The sequence below is a fragment of the Lolium perenne genome, chromosome 7 (genome assembly GCF_019359855.2).
Source record: "Lolium perenne isolate Kyuss_39 chromosome 7, Kyuss_2.0, whole genome shotgun sequence".
Classification (NCBI taxonomy): Eukaryota; Viridiplantae; Streptophyta; class Magnoliopsida; order Poales; family Poaceae; genus Lolium; species Lolium perenne.
The window spans coordinates 226,144,593-226,166,288 of NC_067250.2; the positions used below are offsets into that span (position 1 = coordinate 226,144,593).

Sequence of the window (21,696 nt, forward strand, 5' to 3'; positions counted from 1 at the left end):
ATAGTTGTCACTATCCTCTTCTTCTTCGTTATCTTCCAATATAACCCCTCTTTCTCCGTGCTTGGTCCAACAATTATAGTCGGGCATGAAACCATTCTCCAAAGCAGTGGACGTGAAGGGTCTTCGAGGTAGAGTAATCCTTCATATTCTTACAGAACTACATGGACAATACATGAAACCATTCGACCGCTGTTTGCCTCAGCCACGTTGAGAAAATAATGCATGCCAAGAATGAACTCGGGATGGCACCGGTCACCGTACATCCATTGTCGACTCATCCGCATTTTATATGTATATCAAAAATCATTAAGTACACAACATCATGGATATATGAGTGACCAACTTAATTAATATTCAATTTCATCACATAAAACTAAGTTTTTTTATAAAAAAGAAGAGGCTCACCGAGGTTGTACGGTGCCGGCTAGGGGACGACGCTAGCGATCGACGGCGGTGAGGACGGGGATGATACTAATTAAAACCTACAAAATATACCATAATTTCAGCTCAAATTGATTATAAAAAAAGTAAAATCCCTAACTTAGGCATTTCATCAAACACCTTGCTAGCACTAGAAAAATAGTACGAGTTAAACTACCAAAGAAATGAGCTAAATTAGGAACGCCGGAAGAAAGGATGATATTGCTAACCCTTGGATAGATGGAGGTCGTTAATCTTGTTAAAATGGTGGAGAAAGAATGAAAATTTGTTGGAGTGTGAGAGGTGCAAAAGTTTTAGAAATGTGAGAGAGATGAAAATGAGATTGGATCGGGGGCGGGGCAGGGCGATGAGCATATGAGGCACCCTTTAGTACCGGTTGCTAACACAAACCGTACCAAAGGTCCAACCTTGGCCCCACCCTCACCGCCATTTCGCCGAAGACCTTTCGTACCGGTTCCTAACACGAACCGGTACGAAAGCTCGTAACGAACCGGTACGAATGCCTCAGCGTCCAAACCGGTACAAATGCCACCTTTAATACCGGTTCGTAAGGGAACCGGTATTAAAGTCTTAGATGGATGAGAGATTTTCTACTAGTGTTTGATCCAATCAAGTAATTTGTTAGGAAAACGTTGCACATTATTATCAACTCAAGCCAGTGAGCATGTCTACCACTGTTCTAATCCTGAATCTTTTACAAATAAATGCTGGCACAAGTTGTACATATCTGCTGCCCGTTATGCAAAGCATAATCACAATAGATTATGGATGTCAATGGAAGGCTCATGCCAAAATCTGAATTCAGGAGAATATTGAAGGAGGATGGGTCCGCACGATTCTAGATGCAGCGCGCGCGCCCTCCCCTCCAGCCTGTAGCCCCGCCGCCGACGAGCCCTTCCGGTAGGTTCCCCCCAGCCCTCTTCTCCCTCCTCCCCCGCGGCATGGCCTCCGACGGCAGCAACGACGGCCGCCGCCGCAGCGACCGGTGGCTGGCCTCCGACGACGACAGCTCCTCCAGTCGCGGATCGCGAAGCTACACGGCGTCGCGCGCGCACGCCGCCGCAGCCACCGCGCGCACCCTCGCCGGCCTCACCGCCCAGGCGGCTTCGCTGCCGCGCCGGCGGCGGCGCCTCGGCGCGCGCCGCCTCCTCTCGCCTTGGCCCCCGCTCGGAGATCCACCGCCTGCCGATGCGGCACCTCGCGGCGCGGACGCGAGGGGTGGCTCCAGCCTCGGCGCAGGCACCACCAGCGACGCCGTCCGCAGCTCCACACCGGCGCCACGCAGCGGCAGCCGCGGCGCAGCCCCTCGCCGGAAGCAGAGGCGGGGCTCTGTTTCCGCTGCCTGGAACCAGGGCACGCCATTCGTGACTGCATCAACGAACTGCGTTGCCGCCGCTACCTGCTCTCTGGCCAGGGCTCCCGAAACTGCACGCCGGAGCAGCGCGAGTACTACCGTGCCTGCCTCCGCCTCCCACCGCTGCGGCGCGCCCCGCCCTCCAGGCTCGTACGGCACCGCCACCACCACCCCCGCCCCGCCCCCGCTGCGCCAGGAGCGCGCCATGGTGGTTGCTCCGACGCCTGCGCCGGCCGCGGGCGCCCAGGGGCCGGACCGCGTCATCGTGCCCTACACCTCCGAGATGGAGGAGGCCGAGGCTGTCCCGCGCCGTGCCATGGTCGCCACCATCACTGGCACGCGGCCGGCGGTCACCGCTGACGCCGTCTCGCACCTGCTCTGCACGACGTTCGACCTGCACCCCGACCGGGTCTCCGGCGACCACTTCCTCAGCACCACCAGCTTCTCGCTCAACCTGCGGCCATGGTTTAAACTCGCCCACGCCGGCTGTGACAGGCTAGATCAACGCGTTGAGGTACGCCTCCGCGGCATCCCTGCACAGGCTTGGCAGCTGTCCACGGGGGAGTCCTTGCTGCGTGGTAGTTGCTGGGTTGAGAGCCTGTACGCCGAGACTCGCACCCGCGCCGACATGGCCACCTTCCGGCTAACCGCGCGTGCACGGGACCCTGACGCCATCCGGCGCCACGCTGTGCTCGAGGTCGTGGAGATCATCCCCGCGCACTCCATGTCCCAGGCGCCCACGCTTCGGACGCTCACGTACCCTATCTCCATTGACGTTGGCCCTGCTGCGGCCGTCGCTCCGGCCATGCAGCGCGCAGACAACCCTGGTCGTGGCACTGGAGGTGCTGGTGACGGCCGTGCTGATCACGACGATGGGCGGCCCCAAGCTCGGCGGCGCGGCCGTGGATGCAAACGCCGGCGCCCGTACAACGACTCGCCACCACCTCCTGGGCGGGCTGACGGTATGGCCATGGATTCGCTGCCCTGGGCTATCATCCAGAGGGGTAGACGCGCCGACGGCGTGGCTTGTGACGCACTCTGGCCGCCACCGCGTGCTCCGGCCGCTGCTTCCGGCGTACGGACCATGCAGCCTTGGCCTGGCCAAGGTGGGCCACGGCGACAAAGCAGGCGCAGCTTTTGGCGCAGGAAGGATGCTGCACCCGACCCCACCACGGCGCACGGTCCACCGCCAGGAGCTGACCAAGTCCAGAACGCGACGAGAGTTGGGACAGATGGCGCCCCCTCTGTGGCCACTCCCCCGACCACCACTGCAACGGACCCCACCACGGCTTCCACCCCGTCGTCGTCTACCATCTCTGGCGCCAATCCAGCTGCGCCCACGCCAAGCCAGGAGGCCCACCCGGTTTGTCGGAACCAGGAGACGGCGCCAACAGCTCCTTCTTTCGAAGGGAGCGAGGTCCCCACTCCCTCGCCAGTAACCGAGGAGGATCGCTTGTCGGGCAACTCCTGTGCAACGCCACCGTCAGCATCTGCAGCGAGCGTGGACGCTAGTGTGGACCGGTCCACGGAACTTGGGCGGGAAGAAACGGCCATGCGACCTAGGGCTGAGCTGGCCTCGCCTGTCGCCACCCAGGCCGATCAGGTTTCGCAAGTGGAAGAGACGCAGGCCCAGGAACCGCCAGCCCAGCACCATGCTGCTGATCTAGTATCGCAAGTGGAGGAGACACAGGCCCAAGCTATGCAGGCCCTGGACCCGCTAGCCCAGCACCACGCTGATGGCCCACGGGAAACTAACGACGCAGCCACCACGACACCAAGCAAGTTCAAGTCTCCACCGGTGGTCATGCGCCGTCTCCGGCAACGCGCGCGCACGCAGCAGGCGCAGCCTCAACCATCGTCTTTTACGTTGGGAGAGTTCCTGACCGCTGCCACCAGCAGCATGGGTGATGCGCTGCCCACTCCTAGGAAACGCCCGCGGAGGCTTCTGGTGTTCTCTCCGAGATGCGGCCGATCGGCCGCCAGGTCTGCCTCGGCAACGTGAGCCACCCCCCAACGGCGGAGAGACGCGCCCATGTCCAGGTCCTGCGCACGCTGGGGCTGATTGACCTCCATGAGAAGATAACTCCCGAGACGATGAAGGCCTACGACAAAGTGTTTGCGATGCCAATTCCCATTGACATCTTGCGCGCCATCGCCGCCCTGGTCGACAGAGAGCTCCCTCAGGCCCCTGATGTGTTGCCTTGCACAGTGCTGCCAGGCCAAACGCTGCAGATCTAGCTGTGTGCTAGTCCACTACGTCGATTCCGTCCATCATGTTAGAAAACCTTAAGATTCTAGTTTGGAACGTGCGTGGGCTCAATTCCAAGGCACGTAGGATTGCCATCCGTGCACTTGTTGCGACCACGAATGCCTCTATCGTGTGCTTCCAGGAAACAAATATCAACTTGTTCTACTCTGGCCTCATACTGGAGACGCTTGGTGCTCCTTTTGGCGTGGCAGAGTAGGAAGGTGGCCATCACCGATCCCATATTCACCACCAACATACTCACGGCCAAGGTGCACATTGCTGCCACCACGCCCTGGTGGTTATATGTGGTTTATGGGCCACAAGAGGAGGCTGACAAGGTGGAATTCCTTCACGAGATACGCGAGCTGCGACCAAACTGCCCGGGGCCTTGGATGATCTGCGGAGACTTCAACCTAATCTACCGAGATGAAGACAAAAATAACAACCACCTGGATAGGCGCATGATGGGTCGCTTTAGGCGCTGCATCAACGACCTCACTTTGAAGGAAATTTACCTTAGCGGCCGGCGATACACTTGGACCAATGGGCAGGACCCGCCGACGCTCGTCCTCCTCGACCGGGTGTTGTGCAGCTCTGATTGGGAAGAGCTTGCTGGAGAATGCAGCCTTCGCTGCCTCGCATCTGTAGTCTCCGACCACAGCCCCCTGTTGCTTGACTGCTCACCCACGCCGCCAGTGCATCGCCGCTTCCATTTCGAGGAGTTTTGGATTCGCCTTCAGGGCTTCCAGGAGGTGGTTGCTGAGGCCTGGGCCTCGGTGGGCAGCGCTGACCCCTATGAGCGGCTCATGCTGCGCCTCCAAGCGACAGCCAGCAAGCTCACAAGTTGGGCCGCCAAGCTGGTGGGGAACTTGCGCCACAAGCTGGCCATTTGCAGAGAGCTCATCTTGCGATTCGACAAAGCCCGCGAGGACCGGACACTCACGCCGCATGAGATATGGCTGCACAAGGTGCTGAAGCTATCCCACCTTGGGTATGCTTCCCTGGAGCGCACGATTGCTAGGCAAAGGGCTAGGATTGCCAATCTTAGGGATGGCGACGCGAATACGGCGTTTTTCCACCAACAATGCTCCTACCGTCGCCAAAAGAATCGCATTCACAGCTTCATGGTGGGAGACCAGGTGATTGACCAGCCGGCAGAGATGGCGGAGGCGGCTTTTGCCCATTTCGACGCCCTCATTGGCACGACGGCTGACCACGACTGCACCCTAAACCTAGAGCACCTGATCGACCCCGCCGCGGACCTTGCTGAGCTCGACGAGCCGTTCACGGACGATGAGATTTGGGCCGCTGTCAAGCGCCTTCCTGCGCGCAAGGCGCCAGGTCCTGATGGATTCACCGCTGAATTCCTTCAGGTCTGCTGGCCCCTGGTCAAACACGATATTCTGGCTGTCTTCCAGCAGCTGAACGAGCTCCGGGGCAGAGGCTTCCATAAGCTCAACCAGGCCCTGCTTACCTTGCTGCCGAAACGCCCGGATGCTGAGACTCTCGGCGACTACCGCCCCATCAGCCTCGTGCACCTCATCGGCAAGGTTGCGGCGAAAGTGTTGTCGTTGCGCTTGGCCCCAAAGCTTGATCGCCTTGTCAGCAAGAACCAGAATGCATTCATTGGAGGACGTAGTCTCCATGACAACTTCGTTCTCGTCCGGCAGTCTATGCGACAACTACACCAGTTGCGGGCGCCGAGAGTGCTGCTAAAGCTCGATCTTGCCAAAGCATTCGACACCATCTCTTGGGCCTTCCTGTTCGACGTCCTCCGGAGGTACGGGTTCGGCGCAAAGTTCTTGGACTGGCTAGCGGTGCTCCTTTCCTCTGCGAGCACGCGAGTGTTGGTCAATGGATGCCCTGGGCCACCAATCTGGCATCGCCGGGGGCTGCGGCAAGGCGACCCTCTGTCGCCGCAGCTGTTTGTCCTGGCCGTTGACACCCTTGGGCGGCTGATCATGCGAGCTGTCGACGCCAGAATTCTGCAAGCGCTACACCCGACTAAGACGGTCCCGGTGATTTCCCTCTATGCCGACGATGTGGTGATGTTTTGTCATCCAACTAGGGAGGATACCGGTGCCGTGAGGGCGATCCTGCACCTGTTTTGCCGAGCCTCCGGGCTCCTGGTAAACTATGGTAAGAGCTCCGCCACTATGCTCAACTGTGAGCCTGAGGACAGCGCGGTGACCACGGCAACCCTGGGATGCCAGCTTGCGGAGCTGCCACTGACCTATCTTGGCATTCCGCTCACTCTCCGCCGCCCTACCCGCGCACAGATGCTACCACTGGTCAACAAAACCGCGGCCAAGCTTCCCACCTGGAAGTCTAGGCTCATGGACCGCTCTGGGAGGCTCGTCCTTGTCAAGTCTGTACTCGCAGCGATCCCCCTGCACCAGATCCTAGTGCTACAGCCGCCAAAGTGTGTCCTAAAGCTCCTCGAGAAGATTCAGAGAGGCTTCCTTTGGGACGGCCGCGCCGAGGCCAACGGCGGGCATTGCCACGTCAACTGGCGCGCGGTGTGCAGGCCGCTATCCCTTGGAGGCCTTGGGGTTCCAGGACACGGAGAGGGCACAGGCTAGCGCTGCGGATGCGGTGGCTTTGGTACAGCAGAACGGATCGGGACAGAGCATGGACAGGACTAGAGCTGCAATTTTCGCGCCAGGAACAGAGCCTGTTCTTTGCCTCGACGCATATGATCGCTGGCGATGGACGCCTTGGCAGATTCTGGGAAGACAGATGGATTGACGGTCGCTCTGTCAGCCAAATTGCCCCTGAGCTCTACGCTTGTATCCCTAAAAGACGTCGGAAGGCAACCTCCATCAGAGATGGGCTGATCGACCACAGATGGGCGCGCGACATCCACGGCGTGCTTGGTCTCCAGGAGCTGGGCCAGTACCTTATGCTCGGGACACGGTGGAGGCGATCGTCCTCCTGCACCAACCTGATCAGCTCGTCTGGCGATGGAGCGCAAACGTTGTCTACACGGCGAAGTCCTGCTACCGGAGCACTTTCCAGGGTTCCAGGGCCTGCCCAGCCTGGAAGCTGCTGTGGAAAACATGGGCGCCTCCGCGCGTCAAATTCTTCCACTGGCTGGCTAACAAGGACCGGTGCTGGACAGCGGAGCGACTGCGTCGGCGAGGGCTGCAGCACCATCCTCGGTGCCTGTTATGCGACCAAGAGCCCGAGTCCATGCATCACCTCACCTTGGCTTGCCCCTTCTCTAGGCAGGTTTGGTACGACACTCTGTCCTGGCTACGGCTCCCTTGTCGACCTCCTGACAACGAGCCTACCCTCCACGATTGGTGGACCACTGCGAGGCAGCACACGCCGAAGCCTATGCGAAAAGGCCTTGCAACCGCCACGTTGCTCGTGCCCTGGTTGATTTGGAAGCACCGAAACTCCTGTGTCTTCGATGGTGTGCAACCGTCCATTCAGAGCGTGAATGACAAGATCAAGACGGAGGCGGCGCTTTGGGCCAGAGCTGGAGCCCTTGGCCTTCGCGCCGTCTTACCTGTAGACTGGGATGTACACTAGTTTTTTGTTATTAGCTGGGTGTTCTTCACCCTCCATGGAGGGTGACCTTGTAACAAACTATTCTCCTTCTTTGCAATGAAAAGAAACGCAATGATTGCGTTTTCTCGAAAAAAATCTGAATTCTCAAAAGCTAGCAATGAATGAAATGCACAATGTAGAAATAACACTCACCAACAAATTTTTTGACATTTCGAAATATGTTTTTTTGGTAGAGGGAGCATACGCACCCGGGAGCCGAATTGAATTTCCGTGAAAGTACATGCTATTATGTATGCGCGCCCCATTGAGTCATCAGCAAAGTCACCAAGTGAACCAAATGGATATTCAGTTGGTTATGCATGCCGGCCACAGCAGTGCATAGATGAAGCAAATCTGACCTGGTAAGCACAGTAATACATGAATAACTAACATCTGACCAAAAAGAACCTCAATGTGAACAGGCTAACTAACAGAAGCTACCTGCGCCATCAAATTGCGAACAACCAAAGCTGGTGGAGGTAAACCATGGGGGTATGTTGTGCTCTACACACCGCCAGATATAGGGGTTCTAAATAAGCCAGCTTTGGTATTGTTTGATAAGGTCGTGGGTAACTTTTCAGTTGTGACTGACAAAGAGCTCCATCTTGCCTTGGATCAACCTTCTGACTGTTACAGAGCAGTTAGTAGTTAGTACAAAAGGGAAAGATGTGATAATCAGAAGGCAAACGAATCTAAGAGTTCAATCATTCATCCAATGTTAAGCAGCAGTTAGTACAAAATGAAGATGTGTGATGATAAAAAGGCAAACTAAACAGAAATATAAATGACTGCTTATTCTTTTCAGGAAAACGGCAAGAGCATTGCCTGTCGACTAAATGACTAACAGAACTGAGCAAACATTATCTGCATAATGTAGGATAGAACATGGCATCAATTTACCTACCAAGAGGGCACCACGCATGCTCCTGGGAATGCCCAGCGCGTGCAGCAACACCTGATCAAGCTCGCCGATGGAGGCCACGGCGTCATCCTTGTCGCCAACCTCCCATCGGGTGCAGATCAGGGATGACCTCGTCCACTACCGTGACGGCCTCCGAAGAACCCAGGTAGGCAAACTCGATTCCAGCCTTCAAATAGGGTCTGTGTGTGGTGCCTCCGGCAGTGGGAGGAGATGGTGTTGGGGAGTGGGCGGCGGTGGAGACGGAGATCAAAGGGGCGGCAATGGTGTTGGGGATAAAGGGGGCGCCGGTGGAGACGGGGATCCAGAGGGCGACAGTGGAGACGTGAACCAAAGGGGCAGCAACGGTGTTGGAGGTCAGGGGTGCGTGGTACTGGAGCGGCTCGAGCGATGAACTGATTCATTGAGCTGGAGAAGCAAGAAATCGTGCGATTTTGGAAAGTAAAAACCAGTAATCACGCTCGAACGAGATTTGGGAAGGGCAAATATTACTCAGGCCAGATCTGTGGAAAAAGAATTTATGAGGAAAATTAAGAAATAGCTGATTTTGGGGAAGAGGAAGGGAGTCAACCCGTGGTTGACAAAAAAGACAAGGAGACCAGGACGACGAACGGACGAAGAAAAATCTAGACGTATTGTTAAGGTGGGGAGAATAGGGAATATGTTCATTCTTTTTAAGTAGTGTAGATTTACCCTATATTGGATGAATTGGACTGTTCAATCAAAGTACCAGTACGTTGGTCACCGGCACACCTAATTTTGTTAGCGAGGGCCGGTTAAGACCATGGGGACGGAGGCGGCAGCGCTGTGGGACGTCCTGGCGAAGGCCGCGAACCTGGCGCAGATGTCCGGGCTGCACGCCGTGATGCTCGTCGCCGTTTGCGCGACCCTCCTGCGCATCCCGCAGAGCAACCGGGAGTGCGCTGAGCTCGAGCGGTGCGCCCGCAGACTCCACGCCCTCCTGCAGTGGCCGGCGTCAGGCTGCGGCGGGGTGGCGCTGGCGCTGCTTTGGTCCGAGTCCGACATGGGGGGCCCTGTCAGCAAGGCGCTGGGCGACGCGGCCGGCCTCGTCGAGTCCTACAAGAAGAGCTCGCTATGGCGCCGCGTCCGGACGGGTAGGAGTATGGTGACCCAGCTCCGTGACATGCAGGATGTTGTCAACTCCTACAGCGCGCTCGTGCTTTTCGTCAACGCCCATCTCCTGGTGGCTCAGGCTACAACTCGTCCAACGTCAGATACCACTACGTATGTCAGATCAAATCCATCCATCCTAGCAACCTGATTACGTACCTTGGAACTCCCCAAAAAAATGTTTTAACTACTAATTAGCATCGCAGGATTCATGAGACGAATGACCCATCACAAAGTCCAGGTGTACGAGCGTTGATCAACTGTCCCGCAGATACAGGAGCTTGTGACACTGAAAGGGCCGACGATATCGGTCAGGGAGTTGTAGGCCGCCGTCAGACAGGCAACACCGTCCCAGCTGAATGTGAAACACGCGTGCCTGCCATAGTCATTTCCCATGCATAACACCGACCCAGCTGGATGTCAAAAAGGGAGCGAGGAGATAAATTGTTCCCCAGTATCTACATCACTACATCGATGGCTTGCTAGTAGACTTTCGATCAATTCGAACATTCAAACGCTCTTCTTCTCTCCCCAGCCCACAAAATAAGAAGGGTAAGTAAGTAAAGGTCCTAAAGGATGCAACCCATCTGTATGCATAGCTTTGGAAGTTGATTCACCCTCGCCCGGATGAATCGATGTACTAGATAGTAACCGTATAAGCACATATATAAAGAAACAAGATTGGGAGACGAAACTTATGCTAGTGTTTGTCCATTTCCTTATTGTTTAATTTTCTGCTTTTTTTTTTTTTTGAGAAACACAGTACAAACGCAGACGCTCACATACACGCGTATACACTCACCCCTATGAACGCACACACGCACACCCTACCCCTATGAGCACCTCTTTTGGGTGGACAATAATGATCTTCCCACAAAAGGTATGTCCCATCAATATACATGTTTCAGATGCATGGCTTTACAACCTGAAGTTGTCAATTTACATGTTCAAACCGGACACAACTAGGCTATTACACTGAAAATACTTCATACCAAAGCTACATGGAATGCACTAGTGCCTGCATCTCGATTCTTCCTACATGGACTACTGGGGCTTCAGCTTCAGAGATGCACTGCAAGCACAGAGGATCAAAGAGTGAAAAGAAACCCCATCCATTCAACTTGCCAACAAGAACAGAATGTGGCAAAGGTAACATATGTACGGAAAGGAGCAAAAGAAGTTTTCAGGCATACCTGTTAATGCAATATCTCTTCCCCGTCGGCGGTGGTCCATCATCAAAGACATGCCCCAGATGAGCGTCACAGACAGCACATAGGGACTCGGTCCGAGGCATGAAGAAGATCGACATGTCAAGCTTGCTCTTGACATTGTCGCCAACTGGCTGATAATAAGACGGCCATCCAGTGCCACTATCAAACTTGGTAGATGACCTAAAACACAAGCAAACATCAGTTTGGAACAATGAGCAGACTATCGAAGATGGTGTTTAAAGTGCAAAGATAAGTATCTTCCGGTTTTTGGAATGAAGAAAGAAAGATGCAGCTGCCCCTTTTAGAATGTTCTGGTGCCAGTGCTTACTCAAACAGAGGGGTGTCACAGCAGACGCAGTGGTAGACCCCTGGGGTTTTAGTGTTCCAGTATTCCCTGATTCCCAACAAACAATAGATAATGTTACATTACAAAAAAAAACAGCAAACCAAGATTATGCACCTGCGAACATCATAGTTAGGATTTGTCAACATACCCAGTGAATGCCCTCTCAGTTCCCTTCTGCCGAGTGACGTAATACTGTTCTTTCGTCAGGCGCTTCTTCAACTCCTCGTCACTCAGAGATGCGCTATCCGTTTTCCCTGTAGAAATATGGCCTGTTACTTGAAAGTTACTAATGATTTAAATATATCAACTGGAAATCAAGCAAGCCATATGGCAGACACATGGAAGCCAAATAGTACAGACAGATTGCCCACAAGATATCTCCTTGGGCTATCACTGCATCATCTTAATTCTAAACCAAAGGTCTCATTACAAGCGTGCGGTTCGGTACGAAAAAACTATCATGGAAACTATGCTCCAACCACAAACATAAGTATAGCGAATACTATTATAACAAAGAGTAGAAGAAAATTCAGTCAATGAATGAATTTCAAGCATAGTTTCATAAAAGCTTATTACGCCACATAACATCTCATCTCTCTTTGTCTGGAGAAGCTACAAGGAGCTACCAGTATCTATTTGGTCAAAGCTTTGGTCCAGCTTCTAGCGATAATCTGCAGCAAACTGATCAAACATTTAGGGCTCTAAGCTTTTTTTTGAGCTAGAACTGAAGAAGATGGAGCCCGGTTGTACTAGAGAATGGAGGTAGCGACTAGCGGAGTGTAGCTCCTGATAGCCCCGCAGAAGCTTTAAAATGGGGAAAATTCTCATGGAGGCTTCATCTGAAACCAGCAGTTGTCCTTAAAACAACAAGGAATACTGCGATCAGACGACCGTTCTGTCTTGAGTCTTGACACATAATACGGTGACAGACAGCTTGTCCATAAGAAATGTCCTTAGACCTTGAGCCATGAGCGCATCTGTCTGATTTCTAGACACAAGCAACTGAAGGTCATCGAAATATGAGCAGGCCGTTCCGACTTGTTTATTTTGATATATATCTGGTCTACTTGGCCAAAATCAGGTTAGGAACATGCCTAACAGCACAGCTGCATAACTTGATCAAAGAACCTATCCTGTCTCATCTGACAGGACTAATTCGGGTGAGAGACTGCACGAGAAGCAGAGCCAAACCAGTCCGACAGTCCATCGTCGAATCATTTGTCAAAAACAAAGTACACAGCACCGCTGTGCCCGAGAAATCAAATGAAGCTGTTTATACTACTAGTAACAGGAAAAGGGGTTAATAATACAAAAAATTAAATTAGGCGAAAACCGCGCGGTATGCACCTGGGGCTTGCCCCGACGGGGAAGGCGACGACGGCGAGGCGCCCATGGCGCGGACGGCGGCTCGGCGGTAGCTGCCGCTGGGTGGCGTGTAGGAGGAGAGGCCGAGGCGGGGCGCGCGTGGTCGCGACGAGACCACGACGGTAGCAGCCGCGTAACACCGGGTGGCCATCGATGGGTTCGATGCGCTAGTAGTATTTTCCTGGGGAGGCGGTGCGGTTGGCTGCGACGCGACGCGGGGCGTAGGCAGAGGTGCCAAATGGGAGACGGTGCGATGCGGGGTTCCGTGGCTGGCGTTGCCGAGACGTGGAGAAGCGCCCATCGGTACACGCCGACTGTCTTTTGGCCTTACATTCTTACAAAGTACTCTCTCTCCGTTCCTTTCTACAGTGTCTATAGATTTTTGGCATTTATTTCAGAATGTAAAGTTATAGCTTAGCTTTTTCTCAATTACCCCCTCCCCGTTCAGCTTCCAAATAGTTCAGCTCCCTAATTTATTATGGTAAGTTATTAAGATATGGATTTTCTAAATTTTACGTTGATCTCAAATCGTTCAGCTAGGGGTCTCTTGCGCTAATTTCCGTGCCAAAAAACTATAGGCACTATAGAATGGAACAGAGGGAATAGTATTCTGTACTGTTTCTATTTTCTCAGTTGCATGTTTAGGTTTAGAGCATTTACACACACCGCATCGGACTCATCCGCATAATAACTTCTGTTTTATTCAGATTTGGGGAAAAAAGTACCAGTCTAGACACCGCGTCGGACCCCGTACCAAAAAAAAAAAATCTGGGCCATCCAGTTTCGCGCCGTGGAAACTCCAAGTTCCTAGGTTGACAAGGTTGTACGAGCGCGAACCCGTTCTTCTCCCCCGTGTTGGCGCAAAGAAACATTCAGCTCCTCTCTTTTCCGCTTCTGCCCCACCACCCGGCCCCGACTCCGCTGCCTCCGCCCCTCTCCAGCTTCCGCAGCGGAGTGCTCGCACCGAGATGGAAGCCCTCAACCCGCCGTTGCTCGCGGACCAGGCTGCGCCGCGCGGATCGATTCCACCCACCGCAGCCGGATCTAGCGCCGTCGCAGAGCCGACACCAAGGAGCTCGTGGTTGACGCCTCGCAGCAAGCTGTCCTCCCAAATAGCAAGCGGAAGCGGCTGGGCAGCACGTCATCGCCGCCCCTCCCGCTCCAACCAAGCTGGTGAAGAGGCCGAGCAACAAGCCGTCAGTGTAGAAGAAGCCGGCGCCGAAGAAGCCGGCGCCGAAGAATCCCGCAGCGAAGAAGCCAGCCGCCGCCAAGATGGCGTCGTTGACAACTTTGACGGCGGCGATGGCGAAGGCGTCGTCGGCATCGGCTGTTGCACACAAGGCGGTCGACAAAATTCCATCCGTTGATGTTGCGCCGTAGTCGTACGTTGACATGCTCAATGACGCGTCCATCGACATCAATTCGCCGCCGCTCGCGGATTACGGCGACTACAACGACGGCTTGGAGGAGGGACTCGAGGGCGATGAGTTTAGGTTAGATGAAGACACCGGCGGCGATGAGGAACATGACTTGGACGAGATAGAAAATGGGGCGTTCGACGGGGCGGTGGCCAAGGCGAAGGGGAGAGCGATCCGGCAACTACACCAAATTTGAGGAAGTGATCTTGATCAGGGTTTGGGAGGCGGTTTCGATGGATGTCATGACTGGCACCGATCAAACCGGCAAGAGGTATTGGCAACGTATTGATGTCTACGCACGCTTCTATTCTTGTAGATAGTGTGTTGGGCATCCAAGTGCAGAGGTTTGTAGAACAACAGCAAGTTTTCCTTAAGTGGATCACCCAAGGTTTATTGAACTTAGGGAGGTAGAGGTCAAAGATATCCCTCTCAAGCAACCCTGCAATTACGATACAAGAAGTCTCTTGTGTCCCCAACACACTCAATACACTTATCAGATATATAGGTGCACTAGTTAGACGAAGAGATAGTAAAATGCAAGTGATATGGACGAATATGAGTGGTAATAACAATCTGAAATAAATATGGCAGCAAGCAAACATGTTGTAAAACAGTAAATAAATGGCGATTCGATGTTTGGAAACAAGGTCTAGAGATCATACTTTCACTAGTGCTCTCTTTCAACAATGATATCATAAATGAATATAAATATAAGCACTTCACTATGCTACTCTGAAAGACTCTCCTGCTGGATAATGAACACTAATCCACTGCATAGGTCTGCAAAACCAAACTTTAAAAATGTATTCTCAAGTACTAATGAACACCCCGCGCTGCACTTTGAGAATTCATAGGCGGCACTAACACACCACAATTCATAGAGACATCCAACTCAAATCACAAGTATTCTGTGAAATATAGCCTAAGAGACCTACACGGTGCACACACTCCACATTTACACATGTGGGACAAGGAGTCTCCAGAGATCACATAAGTAAAGTTCACTTGAATAGCATAACGACATCTAGATTACAAAGCTCATGGTCACATAAAGATCACACCATGGGGGAGAGAGAGAGAGAGAGAGAGAGAGAGATGAACCACATAGCTACCGGTAGATCCCTCAGACCCAGGGGTTGAACTACTCCCTCGTCATCATGGGAGTCAAAAACAGCGATGGAGATGGCGGTGGATTCGATGGAGATGGCTCCGGGGGCAATTCCCCGTCCTGGCAGGGTGCCGAAACAGACACTTCTGTCCCCCGGATCTTGTCTACGACGGCGGCGGAGCTACGGAACTTTTCGTGGGCAGAGGCTTGTATATTCAGGGTTTTCTCGTCGAAGGCTTTATATAGGCGGAGGATTTAGGTCGGTGGGGTGCCTGGTGGCCCCACACCTACCCTAGGCGCGGCCAGAGGTGGGTCCACGCCTAGGGGTGGTTTGGCCACCTCGGCGTCCCCCTCCATCTCTGCTTTGGACTCCTATCTTCGTTACGGTGAAACGTTAACTTCGGATTTTGTTTCGTACAATTCCGAGAATATTTCCTGTACAACTTTTCTGAAATACAAAAACAGTAGAAAACAGGGAACTGGCACTATGGCATCTTGTCAATAGGTTAGTTCCGGAAAATGCATAAAAGTGTCACGAAGTGTAAACAAAACATATAGAAATTGGTGTAGAACAAGCATGGAGCATCAAAAATTACAGATACGTTTACGACGTATCAAGCATCCCCAAGCTTAACTCCTGCTCGTCCTCGAGTAGGTAAGTGATAACAAAATAATTTTTAAGGTGACATGCAACCAACACAATCTTGATCAAGCATTGTAAAGCATTGTGAGCTGGGATCAAAGTACTCTAAACATAGGCATGATAGATATAATTCTAACAATAGAACTTAGCAACTATGTTATGGCATGAAAAGTAACTCAAACAAAGGATCATAAATAATTGTGCATTGAAAGCAACTGTTTGTTTATGAGCATAGAGAAACATAACAAAGTGGTACTCAACATGTCCTTTATGGAATAGCAAAACATAAATGATAGGACACCTTTAAAGTTCAGAGGGTGACTAGATACAAATAATTTGAGAACAATCAATCAATAATAATTTTGGGACTCTGCACATTGCACTAAGAATGAAAAATATTTGGTGCATAAAGTAGAAGATGAAGACTCAACATAAAGTAAACGAAAGTCCCTTCGCAGAGGGAAGCAGTGATTACCCATGTGCTAGAGCTTTTTCTTTTGAAAGCAATAGAAATGTTGAAAATATTTATTCTGATAGGTACTACTCATGTCAACGAAAGTGATAAATAGTATGGCTTATGCATAATTACTTCCTATAATTTTGCTTGCCTCATGCATAATATACTAATAGTGCTCACACCTTGTCCTAATTAGCTTGGATTTCCATGGATTTTCATCACATGCATATGTTTTAACCAAGTGTCACAAAGGGGTACGTCTTTGCCTCATATACAAAGGTCGTAGGAGATGAATCTCATTTGACTTCTCAATTTTGATGAATCTCAAATTTTTGGGCATCCATACCGGGAAAGCAAGAACAACAGATAACTTTTGCCCAGCTGAAACTTTCACCATGTGAACATGGCTTTAGTTGGCGGACCAATGTTCCTCTCTAACAATATGCATACTCCAATCTTTGCAACTCATGGTAGATCTCTCTTACTTCAGACAAGATGAGCATGCATATTAATTCATAGATATTCAACAAAGGCATATTAATGGTGCTCCCCATAACAACATGGTTATCACACAACAAACAACTTCTAAGAATTAAAAATGCATAGGATATAATACTTACCACAATAGTTTTTAGACTACTTTCCCATGAGCTATAATTTACAATCAACAAGTGATAACTTTTTAAGGTTTAAAGGTAGCACACAAGCAATTAACTTTGGAGTGGCGGTGAAATACCACATATAGGTAGATATGGTGGACACAATTGGCAACTTTTATTTTTGGTGGTTGGATGCACGAGTAGAGCTCAAACTCAGTACAGGTGAAGGCTAGCAAAAAGACTGAAAGCATCCAACTATGAGAGCAATAATGGCCATAATCATGCATAGCGACAAAACATTATCAATAAAAGCATAAAGTGATATTACAAGTAAAAATCTAAATGATCATAGATGCTTTAGTTGACTGATTATAGTCATAACATGGTGTAAGCATGCGCCAAGTCAACCCAAGGAGAATACCACAATATTATGCTTTATGATGGAAACAGCACATGATTCTTTCAATGACACATTATGCACTCTCAGCCATTTTAGACAAGTCATGCTACAACAATAAATACTAAGCATATGACAAGAATAGCATCAAACATGACATGCCAAAGTCTATGCCACAGTCTAGACAACCTTCCTTTCACATCACTATAGTCATGAAATATTTTACTCGTATCCAACATCAATCAACTTATTTGAAATAACTCTCATATATGAAATACAATATGGACCAGATAGATAATCATACATAAATAAATAATACTAACGAGCTCTGAACAAAATTCGAGTGAAAGAACAAGAGCTAAACGCAGTACTAGAAAACTAGAACACTCACAGAACAATAAGAGCGAAAACTAGAGTGTTCTATGCAATTAAAACGGAGTGTGTCTCTCTCCCACACAAGAATGGTAGGATCCAACCATATGCTACAGTAAACAAAACTAAACTAAACTAAAAACAAAAATAAATATGCTCCAAGAACAACACATAGCGTATGAAACAATAAAAATATAGCATCTTGAAAGATGACATGATGCTTTGTTGATGAAGAAGGTGATGCCTTGGGTATCCCCAAGCTTTGACGCTTTTACCGCGCTTGAATATTTATTGGGGTGAAGGGGCATCCCCAAGCTTGAGCTTTTGTCCATTCTTCATCTAATCACATCATTCTTCTCTCCCTACACTTGAAATTTTCCTTCATACAAAACTTCACATAATTCTTTATTAGCAGCATTAGTACAATTAAAATGAACAACTCCATTTGGATTCAGTTCTAACATATATCAAACATCTATTAAAGCATTAGCTACAGTATCAACCTTTTTAAAAGCTCTTTGATCACAAGAACTCAAAAAGAAAGAGATTTAAGAGACAAATGCAAATACTGCAGAAATCTATCAACACAGAATAGCAGGTAAAGATCAATTTTTTCAAAAATCCTCTATTGCTCATCTCGAAAAGTGGTCAACTAACGAAAGTTAGATAATAACCCTGGGGCATATGCATAAAAAATTACAGCTCAAAATTCCGCTCTGGCTATGTTTACGAATTTTTATGGTAACATCGCAGAATATGTTTTCAGGACAGTAACTTCCCCAAATCTTACTTTCTTCCTATTAGAAGCTATTCTTGGCACACAAAAAATAAAAATGATAAGAAGAGGTTATTACAGAGGTAATAACTTCCAAGACTCAACATAAAAGAAAAATTACAGATAAAATAATGTGTTGTCTCCATAAGCGCTTTTCTTTAATGCCTTTTAGCTAGGCTCGGTAATTTGAGAAGATGCTCACATGAGAAATATGAATTGAAGGAAAAGAGAGCATCAAAAAGCAAATATGAAACATATTTAAGTCTAACACACTTCCTATGCATAGGAATCTTGTACACAAATAAATCCCAAAAGAAAGTGACAAGCATAGGAAGATAAAACAAAAGCAACTTCAAAACTTTCAGCATATAGAGAGGTGTTTTAGTAACATGAAAACTTCTACAACCATATTTTCCTCTGACATAATGACTTTCAGTAGCATCATGAATAAACTCAACAATATAACTATCACATAAAACATTCTTATCATGAGTCATGTGCATAAAATAATTACTACTTCCCACATAAATATAGTCATTCTTATTAATTGTAGTGGGAGCAAATTCAACAAAACAGCTATCATTATTATTCTCATCGCCATAATCATCAAATATAGGAGACATATTGTAATCATAATTAACTTTCCCCCCAATAGTAGCTGGACTGAAAATAACATAATCATCATTGTAATCATCATATATTGGAGGCATAGTATCATCATAGCAAATTTCCTCCTCTAAAGCTGGGAAACTAAAAATATTATTTTCAGAAAAACTAGCTTCCCCAAGCTTAGACTTTTCCATAGAATTAGCAATAATGGTGTTCAAAAATTTATACTAATAACATTGCTACCAGCATGCAAGTAAAGTTTCATGGGTTTTTTAATTTTTTCTTCGAACACCTCATGTCCTAACTCAAGATAAATACTATAAAGTTCTCTAATTTTTTTGTTATTTTCCATTAAGCCTAACTAGTGAAATAAAAACAAGAAACAAAAACATATAATTGCATAATCTAAAGGAAATAACTTCGAGCACTCACCAGCAACTAAAAAACTTAGTAGCCAAAGGATGTGAGTACCTTTTACCTTACCTCCCCGGCAACAACGCCAAAAAAGAGCTTGATGTCTACGCATGCTTCTATTCTTGTAGATAGTGTTGGATCTCCAAGTGCAGAGATTTTGTAGAACAACAGCAAGTTTCCCTTAAGTGGATCACCCAAGGTTTATCGAACTCAGGGAGATAGAGGTCAAAGATATCCCTCTCAAGCAACCCTGCAATTACGATACAAGAAGTTTCTTGTGTCCCCAACACACCCAATACACTTGTCAGATGTACAGGCGCACTAGTTCGACAAAGAGATAGTGAAATGCAAGTGATATGGATGAATATGATTGGTAATAAAAATCTGAAATAAATATGGCAGCAAGTAAACATGCAGTAAAACAGTAAATAAACGGCGATTCGACGTTTGGAAACAAGGCCTAGGGATCATACTTTCACTAGTGGTCTCTGTCAACAATGATATCATAAAGGAATATAAATATAAGCACTTCACTATGCTACTCTGAAAGACTCTCCGGCTGGATAATGAACACTAGTCCACTGCGTAGGTCTGCAAAAGCAAACCTTAAAAATGTATTCCCAAGTACTAATGAACACCCCACGCTGCCTTTTGAGCATTCATAGGCGGTACTAACACACCACAATTTCATAGAGACATCCAACTCAAATCATAATTCAATGAACAAGTATTCTGTGAAATATAGCCTAAGAGACCCACACGGTGCACACACTCCACATTTACACATGTGGGACAAGGAGTCTCCGGAGATCACATAAGTAAATTCACTTGAATAGCATAACGACATCTAGATTACAAAGCTCATGGTCACATAAAGATCACACCATGGGAAAGAGAGAGATGAACCACATAGCTACCGGTAGAGCCCTCGGCCCCGGGGGTTGGACTATTCACTCCTCATCATGGCAGTCCGCAACGGCGATGGAGATGGCGGTGGAGTCGATGGAGATGGCTCCGGGGGCAATTCTCCGTCCCGGTAGGGTGCCGGAACAGACTTTTATCCCTCGGATCTTGTCTGCGACGGCGGCGGAGCTACGGAACTTTTCGTAGGCGGAGGCTTGTATATTTAGGGTTTTCTCGTCGAAGGCTTTATATAGGCGGAGGATTTAGGTCGGTGGGGTGCCTGGTGGCCCCACACCTACCCTAGGCGCGACCAGAGGTGGGCATATGCCTAGGGTGGTTTGGCCACCTCGGCGCCCCCTTCGTCTCTGCTTTGGACTCATGTCTTCGTTACGGTGAAACGTTAACTTCGGCTTTTGTTTCGTCCAATTTTGAGAATATTTCTTGTACAATTTTTCTGAAATACAAAACAACAGAAAACAGGGAACTGGGAACTGGCACTGTGGCATCTTGTCAATAGGTTAGTTCCGGAAAATGCATAAAAGTGCCACGAAGTGTAAACAAAACATATAGAAATTGGTGTAGAATAAGCACGGGGCATAAAAAATATAGATACGTTTGCGACGTATCACGTATCCAGGACAAGTTCTTCCAATTGATGCCACCTCTCACTTCTACTCCAACTCGCTCCTACTGTTCACTCCAAGGCCGATGGGATAGCATCAAGACGGCGTGCAGCCAGTGGGCCGGTTGCATTGAGGGCATGAGGAATTCACCACCGAGCGGCACCAACGCCGGTGATTGGGATGCTATCGCGCAAACAAGGTATAGGTAAATGCCCGGGTTGAAGTGCAAGCCATTTACATTCCGTCATTGCTATGCCCTTCTTGAGCACAATCCAAAATGGAAGTTGAGGGAGCAAGAAGCGCCACCACCGAGGCAGAAGCTTGTCGAGTTGGAGGATCTGGAAGAGGATGATGTGCTTGAGACCAAGAAGAACAAGAAGAGGCCGGATAGAACAAAGATGCCCAAGGACAAGATCAAGAAATAAGGAGAGGCCACAAAATTGTCCCCAAGATCGATTTTATGGTAAAATCCAAAGAACTGTTGGTGATGAATGATGTCTACGCACGCTTCTATTCCTGTAGACAGTGTTGGGCCTCCAAGAGCAGAAGTTTGTAGAACAGCAGCAAGTTTCCCTTAACTGAATCACCCAAGGTTTATCGAACTCAGGGAGGTAGAGGTCAAAGATATCCCTCTCAAACAATCCTGCAATTACGATACAAGAAGTCTCTTGTGTCCCCAACACACCTAATACACTTGTCAGATGTAAAGGTGCACTAGTTCGGCGAAGAGATAGTGAAATACAAGTAATATAGATGATTGTAAGTAGTAATTGCAATCTGAAATAAAGATGGAAGCAAACAAACATGT

General features: G+C 49.3%; 2 protein-coding genes across 2 annotated transcripts; one reads left to right on the plus strand and one right to left on the minus strand.

Annotated features, from left to right (window-relative positions):
- The first annotated feature begins 6,890 nt into the window (after positions 1 to 6,890).
- On the plus strand, positions 6,891 to 8,628 carry LOC139833859 (uncharacterized). Its single transcript, XM_071824218.1, has 2 exons — positions 6,891 to 7,571; positions 8,476 to 8,628. The coding sequence occupies exons 1-2, from the start codon at positions 6,891 to 6,893 to the stop codon at positions 8,626 to 8,628; spliced, it is 834 nt and encodes a 277-aa protein (XP_071680319.1).
- Positions 8,629 to 10,516: 1,888 nt separating this feature from the next.
- On the minus strand, positions 10,517 to 12,887 carry LOC127313774 (peptide methionine sulfoxide reductase B1, chloroplastic). The gene is made up of 5 exons (XM_051344242.1): positions 12,553 to 12,887; positions 11,354 to 11,459; positions 11,188 to 11,253; positions 10,842 to 11,039; positions 10,517 to 10,720 (listed from the first exon to the last, which is right to left on the minus strand). Exons 1-5 carry the CDS (start codon positions 12,869 to 12,871, stop codon positions 10,693 to 10,695), a joined length of 717 nt encoding a protein of 238 aa, XP_051200202.1. The 5' UTR covers positions 12,872 to 12,887; the 3' UTR covers positions 10,517 to 10,692.
- Between the last annotated feature and the right edge of the window lie 8,809 nt (positions 12,888 to 21,696).

Coding starts and splice junctions, on each gene's coding strand:
- LOC139833859 (XM_071824218.1), top strand. CDS start 6,891: ATGGGCGCGCGACATCCACGGCGTGCTTGGTCTCCAGGAGCTGGGCCA. Junction 7,572..8,475: donor TCTTACCTGTAGACTGGGAT/GTACACTAGTTT, acceptor TGCATAATGTAG/GATAGAACATGGCATCAATT.
- LOC127313774 (XM_051344242.1), bottom strand. CDS start 12,871: ATGGGCGCTTCTCCACGTCTCGGCAACGCCAGCCACGGAACCCCGCAT. Junction 11,460..12,552: donor CCCGTCGGGGCAAGCCCCAG/GTGCATACCGCG, acceptor ATATTTCTACAG/GGAAAACGGATAGCGCATCT. Junction 11,254..11,353: donor ACTGAGAGGGCATTCACTGG/GTATGTTGACAA, acceptor GTTGGGAATCAG/GGAATACTGGAACACTAAAA.